Source organism: Psammomys obesus, unplaced genomic scaffold (genome assembly GCF_907164565.1).
Source record: "Psammomys obesus unplaced genomic scaffold, mPsaObe1.curated_primary_1811, whole genome shotgun sequence".
Classification (NCBI taxonomy): domain Eukaryota; kingdom Metazoa; phylum Chordata; class Mammalia; order Rodentia; family Muridae; genus Psammomys; species Psammomys obesus.
The window spans coordinates 2910517-2928443 of record NW_026596034.1 but is presented as its reverse complement, the minus strand read 5'-3'; the positions used below and the strand labels follow the sequence as shown (position 1 = coordinate 2928443).

The 17927-nt window shown below is 39.0% G+C and overlaps 1 protein-coding gene across 1 annotated transcript in view; it reads right to left on the bottom strand.

The window, feature by feature from the left end:
• Phkb (phosphorylase kinase regulatory subunit beta) overlaps positions 1-17927 on the bottom strand; it is a 181744-nt gene that overhangs the window by 63614 nt on the left and 100203 nt on the right. Inside the window, exons 8-10 of the mRNA XM_055620957.1 lie at positions 10519-10582; positions 5495-5590; positions 4212-4409 (exon numbers count right to left, since the gene is read on the bottom strand). Coding sequence (XP_055476932.1) covers positions 4212-4409; positions 5495-5590; positions 10519-10582 — 358 coding nt within the window. The remainder of the gene's footprint in view (positions 1-4211; positions 4410-5494; positions 5591-10518; positions 10583-17927) is intronic.

Below are 17927 nucleotides of genomic sequence, written 5' to 3'. Positions count from 1 at the left end.
TTTTTTTCCAGACAGAGTTTCTCTGCATAGCCCTGGCTGTGCTAGAACTTACTCTGTAGACCAGGCTGGCCTTGAATGCACAGAGATCTGCCTTCCTCTGCCTCCCAAGTACTGAGATTACAGGCATGCCCCACCACACCCGCTTATCAGATGTTTATTAATCTATGTTATGATGTGCTACGTATGGACAGTGTGTATTATACTGTGTCTATTTATTGATTTGTGCATATAGTGGGCACTAGGATAAGTGTTCTCTCTCTCTCACAAACTAATAAAATATTTAATTTTTTAATGTTAAAAATAATTAAAAGTGGCTTTATTTTTGCGACTAATTATAATAGCACACATTTAGTTTTTACAATAGAATTTGAGTTGTACAATTTTAAAAATAATTTTGTTAAAAGAATTTTTTTCAGTTTCATTATTCTTACAGCATGGCAGCTTGTCTTTTGCATATAATTCCCTTTTAAATTATAGTTTTGGAAAACATACATAAACTTGCTTCCAACAGTGTCTTACTACATATTTCTTAACAGGAAAGTAGTATCCACCTACTCTTCCTTCTTTATTCTTTTTACAATTTTCTTTCTTTTTTGATTTATTTCTTTTTCATTTAAATTTTTTTCTTTTTTTAAATTTTATTAATTACATTTTATTCATTTTGTATCCCCCCATAAGCCCCTCCCTCCTCCCCTCCCGATCCCACCCTCCCTCCCCTTTCTGCATGCATGCCACTCCCCAAGTCCACTGATAGGGGAGGTTCTCCTCTCCTTTCTGATCTTAGTCTATCAGTTCTCATCAAAAGTGGCTGCATTGTCCTCTACTGTGGCCTGGTAAGGCTGCTCCCCCCTCAGGGGGAGGTGATCAACGAGCAGGCCAATCAGATTATGTCAGAGGCAGTCCCTCTTCCCATTACAGAAACTGTGGTACATCTATACAATGGAGTATTAATTAGCAATGAAAAATAAGGAAATCATGAAATTTGCAGGTAAATGGTGGACCTGGAAAGGATCATCCTGAGTGAGTTGTCCCAGAAGCAAAAAGACAGGCATGGTATATACTCACTCATATAAACATACAACATAGAATAAACCCACTAAAATCTGTACATCTAAACAAACTAAGCAAAAGAGAGGACCCTAACTAAAACGCTCAATCCCCATCCTGAAAGGCAAAGAGGATGGACATCAGAAGAAAAAGAAAATAGGAAACAACCTCGGAACCTGCTACAGAGGGCCTCTGAAAGCCAGAAGAAAAACAGGAAACAACCTTGAAACCTGCCACAGAGGGCCTCTGAAAGCTTCTGCAGTATAGACTGTCAAAGCAGATGCTGAGCCTGATGGCCAACTGATGGGCAGAGTGAATGGAATTTTATGTAAGAAGTGGGAAATAGTAAGAGCTGGAGGGGACGGGAACTCCACAAGGAGAGCAACAGAACAAGATAATTTGAACACAGGGAACTTCCCAGAGACTCATACTCCAACCAAGGACTATTCGTGGAGATAACCTAGAACCCCTGCACAAAATATTTAATTTTTTAAAAAAGTGGTTAAGTGGCAAGGAGACAACTACAGTGACTCAGATATGGGCCTAGGCAGAGGAATAGGAACTAGAGTCAGGGAGACTGTGGGACATCTAAGTTAAGCATGTGTGGGAGCAGCTGCACACATAGGGAAGGCACTTAAAGGCACACTGAGTCGGGATCAAGCACATATGGTAGGGAGAAAAGCACAATGAGGATGGGACACAGAAGTAGAAGATGGAGACTAACACAGAGAGAGTAGGGATGGAAGGGAGTATGTGGTAAAAGCAAACAAAATACTCCAAAAAAGACAACCCAGTTAACACACACAGACACAGAGAGTCAACAGAGTGAGGCGAGAGAAGCCCTCGTTCTGACCAGCCACCAAAACTGCCTGCCATCAGCCAGAGCTAGTAGGATGCAATCAAGGCAGCCCCAGTCAGTGCTGCTATTTTGAAAGCTTGTAAGGATTTTTTGAGGTAAGGCTGGGCTAGCAGCCGACAGAGCAAGGCGCTAGAGGTAGGCTTTGAGAATTATGACTCAGATGTGCTTGGCTTCCAGCTTGACGCCCATGAGATATGTGCTGTCAGTTCATGCTGCCAGAGTTGTGGGCTCCACATCAAGACATGCCTTCCCTGCCTTGGTGGACTGTAGACCCTGGATTATGAGCCAGAATTAATCTTTCCTTACATAAATTATTTCTGTCTCCAGTTCTGTAACCCAGACATGAAAACTAACTGATATACTAGGTCTATACATAAAATACTGACTGTGTTTTTCAGGATTATGGCTACAGACAGAAGATGGGAGGTGAACAGGAACAAAAGTTGAGGGAGGGTTTTGTTTGTATCTTCAGTAATGGCCACTAATGTATTTATGCCAAAGGAAACAAATAAGTTAGGAGAAGCAAAATGGAGGCAAGGTAAAAGTGGGAAAGATGAGGAACAGAGACACATATTCTATCAGAGGAGAAACTGTTCCATGGGATTCCCAAAAAAATAAGTTAAAAAAAAGGATGTACATACACAGAGATATATGTGTGTGCATCTATATCTACATATTTCTCCATATGGAATACCTAAAGAAAGAGAGACAGCATCTTTAAAGAGGAAGACAGAGAGGATTAAGTGTTAATGGACAGAAAGATTCAGTAAAGGCTGCCACACAGAAACAAAAGGTTACCAGCAGAAAGAGGACAAAGAACTGAGAACTTGAGTCCAAGGTTTGTTTGTTTTTAAGGGACATTCCTATAGGATCACATAGCAGACCTGATAAGAACTGAGAATGGTGACAAGGACCGATCAACAGGAATACTACTTCAGTCTTAGCAAGCCCCTCTGGGCTCTGGTTAGTTGGTTCTGTTGTTTTTCCTGTGGAGCTCTTGTCACTTCCAGGTCCTTTTCTCTTTCCTCCCACTATTCCCCAAGACACCCTACACATTGACCAATGCTTGACTCTGAGTCTCATCATCTGTTTTGAGGCGCTGCTGGATAAAGCCTCAGAGGACAACTCTGACAGGCTCCTGTCTGCAAGGTTAGCAGAATATTGTTCATAGTGTCAAGGATTGGCACTCTCTGATAGGATGGGTTTTTGGTTGGGCCAGGCATTGGTTGGGCATTCCCTCAATCTCTGCTCTATCTTTATCCCTGCACATCTCGTAGGCAGGGTAAATTTGGGATTGAAGTTTTTGTAGGTAGGTTGGTGTTCTCACCTTCACTAGAAGACAAGTCTAGTTAGAGGATGCTGGACCTAGGACCTCTACAAAGATGTAGAAGATGGGTAGTTTAGGCTTCAAGTGGGTAATCTAGTAAGGGAAGTGGGGACTGTATCAGACACGAGCTCACTTGCTAGCTTTCAGATCACTTCCCCTAGTGGGGCTACCTTGACAGGCCACAGGGGAAGAGGACACATTCAGTCCTGATGCAACTTGATGAGCTGGAGTGAATGGGAAAGAAAGCTCCCCTTTTCTGAGGAAAAGGAGAGAGAAGAGGAGGGAGAAAGAGAGGGTGAGACTGGGAGAGGAGAAGGAAAGAGGCTACAAGGATGTAAAGTGAATAAAATAAATAAATGAGAAAAAATTTAAAAAAACATGAATACTGGATTTTGGATGGCACCTACTCAGTCTGTAGCTTTCTCTAGCATTCCTCAGTAGGTGAAGGAGTGGGTGAAGGAGGACATGGTGTTTTGCTATGTTTTGTAATAAGGTCTCACTGTGTAGCCCTACCTGGCCTAGAATTCGCTATGTAGAGTTCAAACTCATAGAGATCTGCCTGCCCCTGCTCCTGTTCCTAAGTGCTGACTTTAAATGCATGAACCACTATGCCCAGCTCAGAGTATTAGTTTTAAAGAGATCATCTGCTTGATAACATAAAAGCAGATGACAAATAGAAACAAAACTATGTAAGAGAAATAGGCTTGGTAAAAAATGCTAAAAAATATCGTGTAACCAATGTGGTAATAAAAGTTAATACTTATTGATCAGTTACTATGTATAAAGCACAACTGTAAGCATTGACATACAACAGCATTCAATTCCTAGAAAAAGCTATGGCATAGGTGACAGTATTTCTAGCGACATATAATGTTCACACAGCCAGGTGGAGCAGGATCTCACATCAAGAAGTCAGTCTCCTCCATCCACACTTTCCACTGCTTGCATGCGCCACTGTCACAGAACAGTGTGTGGTACCTTAATTTCAGCTGGTTTGTAGTAGCGTCTGTTGGGATCTTCCAATGATGTTCTGTATCCATCTCTCAAGAAACGCTTAAATCCATATTTTCCCTTTAATTTTCTGATCACTTTATCAAGTGTCTGGCTGAATAGAACTTCATCATCCAGGGCAAAGGCAGGGTAGCTGATGCACGGGAGCAGGGCAGCATCTGTGTTCTGGGTCATTAAGATAACGAGGTTGTGAGGGTCTGCAGTGCATGACCAAAACAGCCCAAGAAGTTCATTCAAATTAAAGTAAAAAAGCTTATCAGCTGAAATGAGCTAAAGACAGATGTTCCTATGATGCGTGTTTTGTAAAACTGATAAAACAGGTAACACTTTATTCATTAATAAAAAGAATTTTTAAGCTTCAATATCAGGATGTAACTTGAAAATTATAACTGAACAGAATGTAAAAAAAATTAATACTTACTGTCACAACTTAGCTAATGCAGCGATTTGCCTGTAACAGTAAAAAAGGAGGGAAAAAAACCCAAAAGTCCCAACAACTAACTGAATAAATTAGAATCCACTAGCATTTATACTGCAGAAGCAATTAGAATTGATATTACAGAAATTTGTTTACTGAATGGAAACATGTTTGTTCATAGAAAAACACTATTCTATATTTTCCTAAAACAAAAGTTATGTTCACTAAAATATGTGAAAACCTATATCAGGATGTTGCCAAAGACTATTTCAGTAGTAGAATAAATGGCCAGAACATCATTAAATAAACACATAATGCCTTTTTATTTGTTGTGTGTTCATTACAATCTGGGATTAGTCATGTAAGAGTTAAATATTCTGTTTGGGGTAGTTTTTGAAGGATAAAACTGTAAACAACCCCTAAAGAAATGGACAGCCAGGTACAGCAAATACACAGAAGTTCATCAAACAAAGAAAAGAGATTCAGATATGCTCCACCATGGGGGCCCTAGACGAAATGAATTCTTCTAAGACTCGATTATAAAAACAATGATTCCTTTTTTAAGGCTACTTTTGCTAATTTCTCCAAGAGAGAAAAGAATTGTCTACTTTTCTGTTGTCTAACAAAAAAACTCAAAGGACTGGACAGCTTTGCCTAAAGCTGTTTACTTCCTCACTGAGCCTCAGAAGCAAAAGAAGACACGTCAGTATAGCGTCTTCTCATCCGACATGAACTCCACACTGTAGTGTGCTTTCTCGAAAAGTAGGTTAAACAACATAAAAAAAAAGTTATAAATGAGAAGTCATTTCAGTTTACTGTAATATCATCTCACATGAGAGCGTGATTCTCTTGGTAACAGTGAGCACAATGTCTGCCTGTTGCGATTGTGAGCGTCCAGATCCACAAATATAACTGACCAAGAACAGCCCTAGAAACAGAAAAGGAAATACATTTCAGAGAACTGTAAACCATGTGACATTCTTTCTGTGAGATAAGACAATTCAAAAACATTCTGTCACTGAATGCAATTGTGTAAGAGATTATTAAGACTTTAATTTTTATTAATTATTTGTTTTTCATAAAAATGGATGCTTTTCCTACATTCATGTTTGTGTACCACATGCGTACCTGGTGCTCTTGAAGGCCAGAAGAGGGCACCAGAAGCCCTGGAACTGGAGTTATAGACAGTTGTGAGCCTCTATGTGGCTGCTGGGAACTGGACTTGAGTCCTCTGGAAGAGCAGCCAGTGCTCTTGACCACTGAGCCACCTCTCTAGCCCTTTACTGTATGCTTTCAATATTTCCTGAATTTCTTGAAACAAATTTAATATTATTAGATATTATTTTATATTTTCTTATATATCATGTTTTGATTTTATAAGATGTCTAATAAATTACAACCATTTTAATAAAGAAATAGTTTAGCTAGAGTATGATATGAGATAAAGCAAGAAATAATTTTGATTCGTAAATCTGAGTTGTAAACATCTCCTAAATTGTTTTGATTACATGATCAAACTAAACAAATTTAGGTAACAATCTAGAATTATGTTGAATAATTATCTAGAATAATTCTTCATGAAGATTATCTAGTAAAACAGAATGATTGCTCATTCAAAACACCATCTTTAACTCTGGCAACTGACTTGATAACAGGGAATGAGTAACGTTCTCTCAATAGTTGTGCTGAGGCTAAACAGAGAGTCCTGGGCTCCCTACATTTCTCCTGACTACAGAGAGCAGCCTGGAGCATCTATTCCTATAAGAGTACAACATACTTTCCTGTGAGGAAAAACAAGAATGAATTTGAACACTGCTCCAGAACACAGCTGACCAGATGTGAGGTGCGTGGTAATGTCTGAGAACCTTACGTGTGGCACTGAGTCCAGGTCAGCTGGAGAGTCGAAGAGCAAAGCCAGAGCCTAGACTCTGGTGGGAGCAGCAGCAAGCAGACTGTTAGAAAACATGGCAGGAAAATAAATAGGCTAGGGGCCTGCGAATTCACAAAACAGGAGCTAGAATGTACCTCTAGGCCAAGAACTGTCTTGTCTGAAACCGGACCTTTAAAATATATAAAAGGATAATGTATAACTAATAAGACAAATTTGACAAGTCTCTCCATTATATGATAAAATAAATAGTAAACTAATGTTTTCTGGCCAGAAATAAATAACTTACTTAAACTCATCAAGTATTTGTTGAGGTTCCAGTTTTTATCTGCCACCCTTTAAGATGTATGCCTAAGAGAAAATAATCTCATAAAATGACTGCCTCCAATGTCTGGGATAGAATACTGTCATCTGTATAAAAATATATACCATGCTATAGGCCTTATAGCCAAGATTTCCAGGAGGGGAAAAACATAAAACAAACAAATAAAAAAAAAAAACCCTAGAACCACATAAGGACACAGACAGCAAGTTTCCATTTAGAAGCAATTCATTAACAACATCAAGAAAAGCTCACACAGAATTATCACCTACTTTAAATCAACAAACATGCACTTTTAGGGCTGCAGATTTCAAAGGAAGGCAGATCTCTGCTCTGTTTTGAATACTTTGCAGAACATGAGCAATCTGTCATTCCAGCTTCTGACCTCCGTGCAATTTGTCAGTCTCCTGCCTTTCACAATTAAAGGCAAGAACAGGAAAGGATGTGTTAAAGGAATTACTTGAGAGAACCTATTAACTTCGGTTATTTGATATTTAATTTATTGTATATGTATAAGTGTTTTGCTTACATGTGTGTCTGTGCTGCACATGTATGTCTGGTACCCACAGAAGCCAGAACAGGATGTCAAATCCCTTAAGACTGCAGTTGTAGATGGTTGTGAGCTACCATGTAGGTGCTGGGAATAGAACCCAGGACACCTCTGGAAGAGCTCTTAACCACTGAGTCATCTCTTCATAGTCCCTAGATTGATTTTTATATTCCACTTCCTAAAGCCACGACTCTGCATAATATGCTGACTCTATCTAGAGTCTTTTTACAACTAAGAGCTCAAACTTTTCGATCCATCTTAGTATCTGTCATTGCTTGTTCTAATAGATGAACAAGATGATTGAACCTGACCATCACCATGAGGACATGAGTTTTGGTATTGTGGAAGGGCTGCCCTCTCCACTTAAGCTTCATGACCAGAACAGATACTCCTGAGTTGGTCACAAAGGCCAAAGGTAATATCTGTGACCCTTATAAACTGCCAACACCAACAGTCTCAATAAAGTGATGTGACGCCAGGCTGAGACCAGTGCTGGCACATGTGTTATTAGTGCTACTGTCTCTTGGGCAAGCTGTATGCCACTGGAGAGTGGGCAGAAACTGCACAGTGTCTTCTGACTTTGTGGATGCCATTAGGAGCTCTTTCATGTATCGCTTTGATAGGTACTTTTAGAAAGGCAGGTCCTGGCTGGTTCCAGGCTAACTGCATTTGGAGAGAAAGAGGGACTTCTTATAGAGATAGCAGATTAGAAGCTACATCAGTCATCAAGCCATCAAGGAAAAGAATTGGATAGACTCTATTCTTAGGAAAGAAATAGTTGAAGAGTGGCAGAAACATACAAAGCAATTGTGAGAAAGTAAATAAGCCCAGGTGAGATCTATAAAGACCCCTAAAAGAAGCAAGCGTGATCCAGTGTTCCTGAGGCAAGGCCCCAAGAGCTGCCAAAGAGTGTAGGGCTGTACGTTTGGTGAACCAGGAAGAAGCTGAGCTACACTAAGGGTGGAGAGATGGACAGGACATAGTTAGCCACAGAATCTGTAACAGAAGTATATAGTAGAAACCAAAAGCTGAGATTTTCCAAGAATAAGTGACTAGTCCAAGGACTACAGGAAGTATTAGTGCAGCCACTGTCTGAGTGAGCACAGCATGAGAATAAACAAGTGTGACAAACCTGGTGCATTCCTCATGGCGGCTAAAGTATTCCTGCCAAGATGTATGGGAAACAACAGACCAAACAAAAACCAACCAAGATCTAGCCAGGAAGAATTACAAAAGGACACATAATAGCATGCAACCACAGAGGTTAGCACAGCATTAAGGTGCCTTCCACTACCCTCAGAGCCTAGATTCCAGAAAGCCAGCATGGAAAGTGCTAGCATATCAGAGATAGCTAGATGTGTGCAGGGCATTAAACTAAGGAATTCTTACAGAGAGAGGAGTCCCACACAGGCATACTCAGTAAGGGCATCATATATTAATGTGTCTGAATTTATGATAGTGGATTCCTCCTTTTACCATGCAACTGTGAAGCCTGCTAAAAAAGACAACCCCAAGTAAGAAATAATATTGGTTCTAATCAGGAAGAAATACTAGTTGATCTGATAGTTTCTGTTTCATTGTTTACTTTTACATGTACACTTTGGTATGTCATTTGGTTGGTTGGTTTTAGGTGTGTCTGAATAGGCTTTTGTGAGTATCCTTTCTTTTTCTTTATCTATTCAAATTACTATTTGTGTGGCTAAAGGAAATTGCCTATTTACTAACATTTAGCATGTAGTTATGTTAAAAAAAAAATCTACGTTTTTGGCAGCAGTTTAGAATTTTTGAGCATTAAAACTCTAAGGGGGCTATAGTCTCCTTTACACCAGGGTCAGGAAGGAGCCTAGATGGAGCCTAAAAAAGCATGACTGCTTTTTTAATCACTCCAATGATTCTAGGGTACACACAAGATTTAAAAACACACTAAGAAACAATATTGGCAGAATATTTACAGCTAAGACCCAATGCCCGGTTAGACAAGTCAGATGTTCCAGAAAAGTAAAGCCCTGGCAACCAGGCAGGGACAGCAGTCATTGCAGCAGCTGTGAGGAGTGTGTGTGTGGAGATGAGGCAGTAGGTGTTAAACAGCAGGTGTAGCCTGAGGCCCTGCAAAGGAAGCAACAGCATGACAAAAACCAAGCCGGCCACTACCAGGGTCACAGCCAAACTAGACACTCTGCCCTACCCAGCTTTCTCCTTGGCAGCTTGACCTTTTCAAGCTGCTGTTCTATTAAGCCCTCTGCGTTCATCCACAACTCCTGGCAGTGTTCTTGAGAAGTTCTAGAAGGCTTACAGCCCACCCCAATTTGTTAGCTTCCTTACTGGACTTCCTTTTCTTATAGCTTTGGCAGAGCCCACTGTCCCTCTATGACTAAGAACACTAGTAACCAGTTGTTAGTTAAATCACGTGGAACTTCACATTGCTTTGCCAATTCAGGAATCTACAAACATTCCTGAAGAAAACTAGTCTAGTTCTTGGTCCAGAATAGTGAGCTTTCTCTTACTCATTCTCTTCCAGCAACAACTGAATCTACTGTCAGCTGTTAGAGACTTTAAGTGGAAAAAAAAAACAAAACATTGCTTAAATATGACATGAAAATCTAAAGTGATTTTCTGACCTTCACTTTATCCAAAGATGGAGTGAGGAGGTGAGTAGGGAGAGAGAGATGAGAGAGAGAGAGAGAAAGAGAGAGAGAGTGCTCTGAGGTTCACTAGGCCCATAATTTCCCATCCTCCCTATAGACATTACAAAAATTCCCTCTCTGCATGAAACATACATTGAGACCTAACATGGAAACTGTATGGTACACAATGAAAGGAATATATCAAAATGTGGATACATCAAAATGTGAAACTCCTTAGAATCGACTCAGAGAATGAAGAAGTTACCCAACAACCAAAATCAAACTTATGAAGACAGTCCCACCACCAAATGAAAGTTGAACCTGAAGTGGGGCCAATCATTTCCAAGCAAAGCTGTCCGAGAATGAACTGCCACATACATTTCAGGCAGTCACTGCTTTAAGGGAATTATAGTAACTTTGACAACAGATAGCAAAATTACTTAAATATGCAAATACTAGATTTTTCTTTTACCTGGTTTCCAAAGAGGTTAAATCCATTAATCGCTTCTAAGGCTGCTTTTGCTAAGCCAACAGAGCTAGAGAGAAGGGAAGACATTATTACTGCCACACCACAACAGGTTTCTTTCATAATAAGTACCTTATAACAGCCCACACTGGGGAAAAACACCATCACCACAGGTTATTTTCATTTTATTTTTTATATTAATCACCCAATGAAAACTACTTCTAGGTTCATGTTGACCTGGATTTTTACCACTGAATGGAGCAGTTTTATTTCTGTTCATGAGCTCAGGACATAGTGGCAAGCTTCTGGATGAGACCTGTGCAGTCCCTGCCTGGCTGGGCATCATTACTCAGATCAATGGAACAGACTCTTCTGGTGTCAATTTGGAGACTTTAAAAAAGATTTTGTGTGTCATATACTTGTTACAGAACGTAATTTAGGGTAGCCACTCAAATAGGTTCTTTCTAGGATCCAATAAAATTGGCATTACTTTATGTTCACAGATCACTGTATCTCTCATTTTGGCCTATACTCTCTGTAATAAAATGAGTGCTATTTCCCTCAGTGTCCCAATCTTTTGGCCTCTAAGATGCTACAAAGAACAGTGCTGAGAATGACTTATTCCATCACAAATTCAACGCTCTGCACAAGTGCTGCAAGCAGAGTGAACTTTCACCCTTGCTTAGATCATGCCTGTTTCTGCTGTAACTGAAGTTCTCAGCCCAGTTTATCTCGCTTACTGCACATTAGTATTTTTTTACTCAGCCCAGCTGTATATATTGCTCATATATATCACTGAAACTCAACAAGCTGTCACCAAGTCAGTATTTCTCTAGTGTGGTCCCAAAGCAGCAGCACCTAGCAGCATGTTGGGAATGCCAGTTTTCACTTTTGTCAGGGATGAGGTCCCAATAAACAAGTGTTTGCATGCATGCTAAATTTAAGAATGATTGGCCGAATGTGCACTCTCTCCATAGGACACTGTCCTCTGGGTACAGCCTGGCAGTTACTATCTTAACCAGAGATATCTTAATCTTGTGTGACTACCCACAAGATATGTTTAAGGTGGGTACTGCTGTTCCCTCAGGAAAGGAGGGGTGGGAAGGGTCATTACACTGTCATTTGAAATTCCAGCTGCACTTCTGATTTGTGACTCCCTGCCAGTATATCTAGTTCTAGTCATCTGCGTGTTGTCTGTGGAGGTGCTCAAGTACAAAGTGTAGAAAATAAACTGAAGTGTGGGTGAGAAGAGTCAGTCCAACTATGCAGTCATTGTCCGTGCCGGGGTGGGATCTTCTGGTGACACAGCTACTGTGCTCACTCATGTTGCTCTAAGCACCCTACACTTTGCTTCTGTAAGGACAGTAAGGTCATTGGTTCACCAAGTTGAACATGGATGCAGTTGTTCCCTTGGTCTGTTGTTAGAGCTGTCTGGGGTAAATAGATGTTTATTCACTTCTCTTCCAAGAAAAGTTAATCCAACAAGCTTAGTCGTAGAATTCTTCCTACCATCATCAAAAACTGAACAAATGAATCATAAATCAGAAGCACTACAATAAGCTATTTATTACTGCTTTATCAACATTTTTAGATACTGAAACAAACTGTTCTCAAGCAATTTATTATAGGATAATAAGTGGTTAGACACTTTAAAATCTATGTAGATGGGACAATAATGGGGATGATATCCGTTGTTCTTATTACATAGAACAAAAAAATCACAGACATTACATATAAGACAAACTTAATAAGGCTCAAAAAGAAAAAGAGAAGAAGGCAGACATCTTCAGAACTCTAAAAACAACAGTGTAGAGATTTCCCTGGGTTTCCTTCTTTGCCTTACAGATTGACAGCTACAGATAAACTGAAAATGTAAGTAGAACATGCCAGAAAAGCATTGACAAATGTCTACTGGATCTATCCAGAAGATCTGCCTCAAGGCTCATGGTGAACTACCTTGGAATACATAGTACAGCTGCAGTGATAAGGACAAAATGGACAAGAGACTGTAACCTAAAAAGTTGTGCTGTGACACTGCTTCCCATGGCACAGCATGTGTATGTCCAAACTCTAACATTAATTAATTAATTCTGTCTCTCCCTCCCTTCTTTCCTCTCTCCTCTCTCTCTCCCTACCCCCCCCTCTCTCTCTCTCTCACACACACACACACACACACACACACACACACACACACACACACGGTCTGCTCTATCCATTACTAAGGAAAATTCAGACAGTAGCCACTCAGATAAAACTGTGCTGGTACCCTATCAACTCCAGTTCATGGTCAGCCTCAACATCCTTAGCTTCTGTGATGTCAAAGAAGTAAAAAGAGAAGGCCAATGTTGCTCTTCTAGACCAATACTAAGAGATACCCCTCTCAATCAACCTTGGTAACAACAGAGACTCTGGACTCTCATCACCACCACCCCCATGATTAAATTAAAGAAGTGAATGCTTCTTTCCTATTAAGATGGTGTCAGAGGGAGCAGGGAGTCATGAATTTTTGCCAATCATACATAGTCATAAATAGAAGTCAAATGAGAATAAAGAGACAGGGCCTATCAAGGAAAGTAACATATGAGACGTATTATCTCAGAGATAATGAGAATCCTCATCTTCAGTGTAACAACCCTGACCTTATTTTCTCATGCAGCATGAGATTATGCATCTTCTGTCCCATGTAAATTCTGTGTCAAAAGCATTGTTAAAAATGCCTACAAACGGGGCTGTAGAGATAGCTCAGTGGTTAAGAGTATTGACTACTCTTCCAGAGGTCCTGAGTTCAATTCCCAGAAACCATATGGTGGCTCACAACCATCTGTAATGGAATCTGATTTTTTTCCTTGTGTGGTATGAAGACAGAGCACTCATATATAAATATATAAATACTTTAAAAATGATTATGAACATGTATGACAAATTAAAATGTGATTTTTAAAAGCTGAGTGGGCATAATTCAATAACAGGAAGAAAGAACAACAACAACAAAAGACTAATTAAAGCAAAATTACCCAATAAAAATAAAAGAGAAAAGTAGACAGAACAAAAACAGAAAACAAAAATGGAGCATCAGAAATCTGTGAAAATAAATTGGGGCCAGCAAGATGCTGCAACAGGTAAAGCACCTGTGACCTAAGGTCAATCCCCAGAGCCCTGACTTCATGTGTACTGTTGACACGTATGCACTTGTCTCCCCTCCTCACAACACAAATGATACATTTCAAAAAGTCAAAAAGCAAACATGTCATTTAAATTTCTGAGGGGAGAAGGTGTAGAAATGAAAAAAGAACTTGAAATAAGAGCAGAAAAATTCCCAATTAGCAAGAGTCATAAACATACCAACTGAAAAAGCTGAAAGAAAGCAAATAGAATAAAAAAAAACAAAACAAAACATATCACTACTTCTGAAAACAACCAAAAGAAAGACAGAGTGAGAAAGAGAACTCCAAAGTACCTACTACTCAGAACAAACATGTTAGTTCCATATGAAAAGACTGAAATGAGAGTTGCTCACTTTATACAGATTATGAATACTAGGAAGATATGCTATAAGAGTCTTCAACTGGAGAAGGACAGGAAGCAACCCAGAGGCTTCTACCCAGAAGATGTGTGATCTAGTAAAAGTCAGCGAGAAACCCATCATCAAATCTACCCTAAAAGAATTGCTGAAGGCAGCATTCCAAGCAGAAAAGTGATAATTTATTAAAAGGAAAAAAACCCTGAAACTTTTGTAGATGTGAGAGACAGAGGAAAGGTAATGAGCATAGGAAACAAATACAAATAGGTGAATGCAGCAGGTTCCTTTCAGCTCTGTGGTTGATAGCGAGGGCAAAAATAAGACTGATGTGATTCTAAATGCAAATGTATGAAATACTTAAGACAATCAGAAAATGAATTCAAGTTTCTATACTTCCCTCAAGCTAGTGAAATGATATCAACATACACATATATACATGCACATAAAAACTAGATGCTTAAAGCCACTAAAGTAAATAAAAATGAAGCTAAATGGAACAATTTTCACATATCCACAGTAAAAGAGAAAAAAAAAAAAACCAGAAATGAAAAGAATAAGGAAAACACAATATAAAATGGCAGACTTGAGCTCAAGTGTATCAGTATTTGATACAAAAGGCCTACATCCCTAAAAGAAAAGAGGAGTTCTAAAGTTGGCTCAGCAGTTAAGAGCAATTGCTGCTCTTCCTGATGACCTAAGTTCAGTTCCCAGCACCCACAATGGGTGACTCACAACTGCACATAACTCTAGAGAATCCAGTGCCCTCTTCTGACCCCTGGAGGCATCTGCACACATGTGCACACAAACACAAATAAATGAAAAGTAAAAATAAAATTTTAAAAACTTAAAAGGGAATGCAGCGTTACAGTACAAGTTAACTACATACTGCCAATGAGAACCTCATTTCAAATGTAACAGTATAAGCAAAATGGAAGCAAAAATAAAGGAAAATTCATGTTATAAAAACACTAATCAAAAGAAAGCAGGGCAAATATAGTATGACGTGGACAGATGAAGTGGACTTCAGAGTAAAGAAAATTACCATAGAGAAATTATATGATGAAAGAGTCAATACAAGAAGAGGTAGCAGGGTTTCAAAGTACATGAAGTCAAACTGACAGAACAGAGAAGAATCAAACAGTCATTCTGGAGACGTCAATGGTCTTTAAACAGCCGGTAGAACAAAGGGATTCAGTAAAGATATGGGAGGGCTTTATGCCAATGGGAACTGGCATAGAGGAGGGCTTAATGCCCCTACCAATGAAGCTGGCTTTTAGAATGGTCTATACAACAAGGCAAAGCACACAAATATTTTAAAGTTTATTTCACCCCATTCTATTTATTATTGTTGTTTGCATGTGTGTATAGCGTGTGTGTGTGTGTGTGTGTGTGTGTGTGTATGTGTGTGTTCTAGTACATGGACCATGGTGCATGTGTAGAGGCCAGAGAACAAGTTATTTCAGTTGTTTCTCTATACACATGTTTATGTGGATTCTGGAGATCAAATTCAGATTGTCAGCCTTTCAAGGCAAGCCTTTTCACCTGCTGAGTCATCACACTGGCCCCAAACAGAAATCTTTTAAAAGTACATGCTTTTATACACCAACACAGACCATACCCTGGACATAAATGGAAGCCTCAAAAACACAAAATAATTTAAGTCACAATGTGTTGTATGTCAACAACAGAATGAAAGTGAAATCATTAACAGGAAAATAACAGTAATTGTTCTTTCATGATACTTAAAAACAATGCCATCCTTCCACATAACCACAGGAGTCACAGAGGACATTTCCAGAAAACAACAGACACAGTCAAGAAATGATATGTCAAAATGTGTATGGAAAACCTAAAGCACGATTGGGAGAGAATTTTTTTCTGTTGTTGTTGCCTTTTTCTGAATCCTGTTTTCCTATCAGTGCAACCTTGTCTTGCCTCAGTGAAAGAGGAGGCACTTAGTCTTGATGTGCCAGGGGGGTTGGTACTGGGATGGATATATAGGAGAAGTGGGTGGGAGGGCAGGACTGGGAGGAGACAAGGAAGTGGAGTTGTGATTAGGATATAAAGTGAACAAATAAATTAATGAAAAAAGAAAGAAAAATCAAATCTGAGATGTCTGGGGGAATCAGATGCCCAGGAAATATTTTTATGTGAATCTCTATGTCTGGCATACATTTAGAAGAGATTCAAATCACTGAGCTAAGCCTTCACCAGAAAAACAAACAAATTAAACCCCCAAAATATTATCAAAAACAGAAATCAATAAAATCAAGACGTAGGAGGAAAAAAAATCACCAGAGAAATTGTGAAATAATGAGATATTTTTTAAAAAGCATCACTAAATAAAATACACAAATCTCTAGAAAGACTGACAAAAAAAATCAAAAGGAAAAAAGTGTCCAGTATCAAACACTAGACATATCAAATGGATAATAAAAACACTCCAAATATTTCACATACATACACTTGACAACTTAAAACTCCTCAGTTCCCAGGAAAGCAAAAAAAAAACCAAAAAAAAAAAAAACAAAACAAAACAAAACAAAACAAAACAAAAAAACACAAACTGCCACTATTTAATTAATAGAAAATTAATAAACTGAATAGCTCTATAGCAAGAGATTGGGAGAGGGGCAACATGAAGGACTGGGAGCAGGTGGAGGAAGGAAGTAAAACTGAGGACATTTGAAATGGCCATAGGAAATTACAGTATTTTATGTTAACCTAAAATTACATGTAATATGTGTAAATTTAATCTAATATTTATGTATGTCATAGATATATATATATGAATGAAGTTATGGTTATACCATTTGGGAAGATAATTCCACTGCCAAGAGCCATTGACTATCTAATAAAAATCCAGTATCAGTCATGAGAAACCTTCTTTTGAGTTGTTGGTCATGGGAGTCCAAGAGAATCCCCAAACTAACAATGTAGGCTTTTGCTGTTGCCCTTTGTTGCCTCCTAGAAAACAGAAGGTAAGACCCTTTTCGTTTCTTGGTAAAGACATCACCAACTTTGGAAACAGGTCTTCCTTCCTGAAGACTAGCTTTCATAGTACCATAGGGTCTATACAAGCTGCCAAAGGAAGAACACAATCAATAGTTCTGGCTAGCTATGGAACCTATGAATCACAGAAACGCAGGGCAAGATATCCTTGAAGATACAATAGTGGCATTTATATTTTGATGGTAACCAAAATCTGGCTAATGGGAAGTAAAATGCCTGATCAACAGGAAAGAAATCATGCCTGGTACTATAAATCTACCCAACCTACTGAGGTCATGGATCTTAGCACAAACTACTGTTGCTACTTTCCTAACAGCATTCTAAATTTGAATCCTTATACTGACAGACAAATGTAGGCCTCACCGTTCATCAAAGAAACTTTATGTTTTTTGCACCAGATGGAGACCATAACAGAATTCCACAACTGGTCAAAATGCAGATAGCAACTGACCTGACCATGGACTGTCCAGCCCTGTTAATACATCTACAACAGAACTCTATACCAGAGACTCAGGGAACATTGTGAAAGAGGGAAAAGAAATATCATAAGAACCAGAGGACCAGGAAGTCTGCTGTGGACAGGGTCTTATATAGGAGAAAAGCAACATCCATGAAATCTCAACAACATTGCTGCTTAAACAGGGCCTGAACAATGGCAATGCCAGCTGATAGGCCAACTTAAGTGAAATCTCATAGGACTACCCTGAGGTGAAGAGTGCTAGGTGATTAACAACTGCTGAGAAATGGAGAATGAACCTCTTCCCCAGATGAGCCTGTTAAGTGGTTATCACAACAAATAGTTTGCCCTAAATAATGTATTATAATGTAATATAATGTAATATAATATAATATAATATAATATAATATAATATAATATAATATA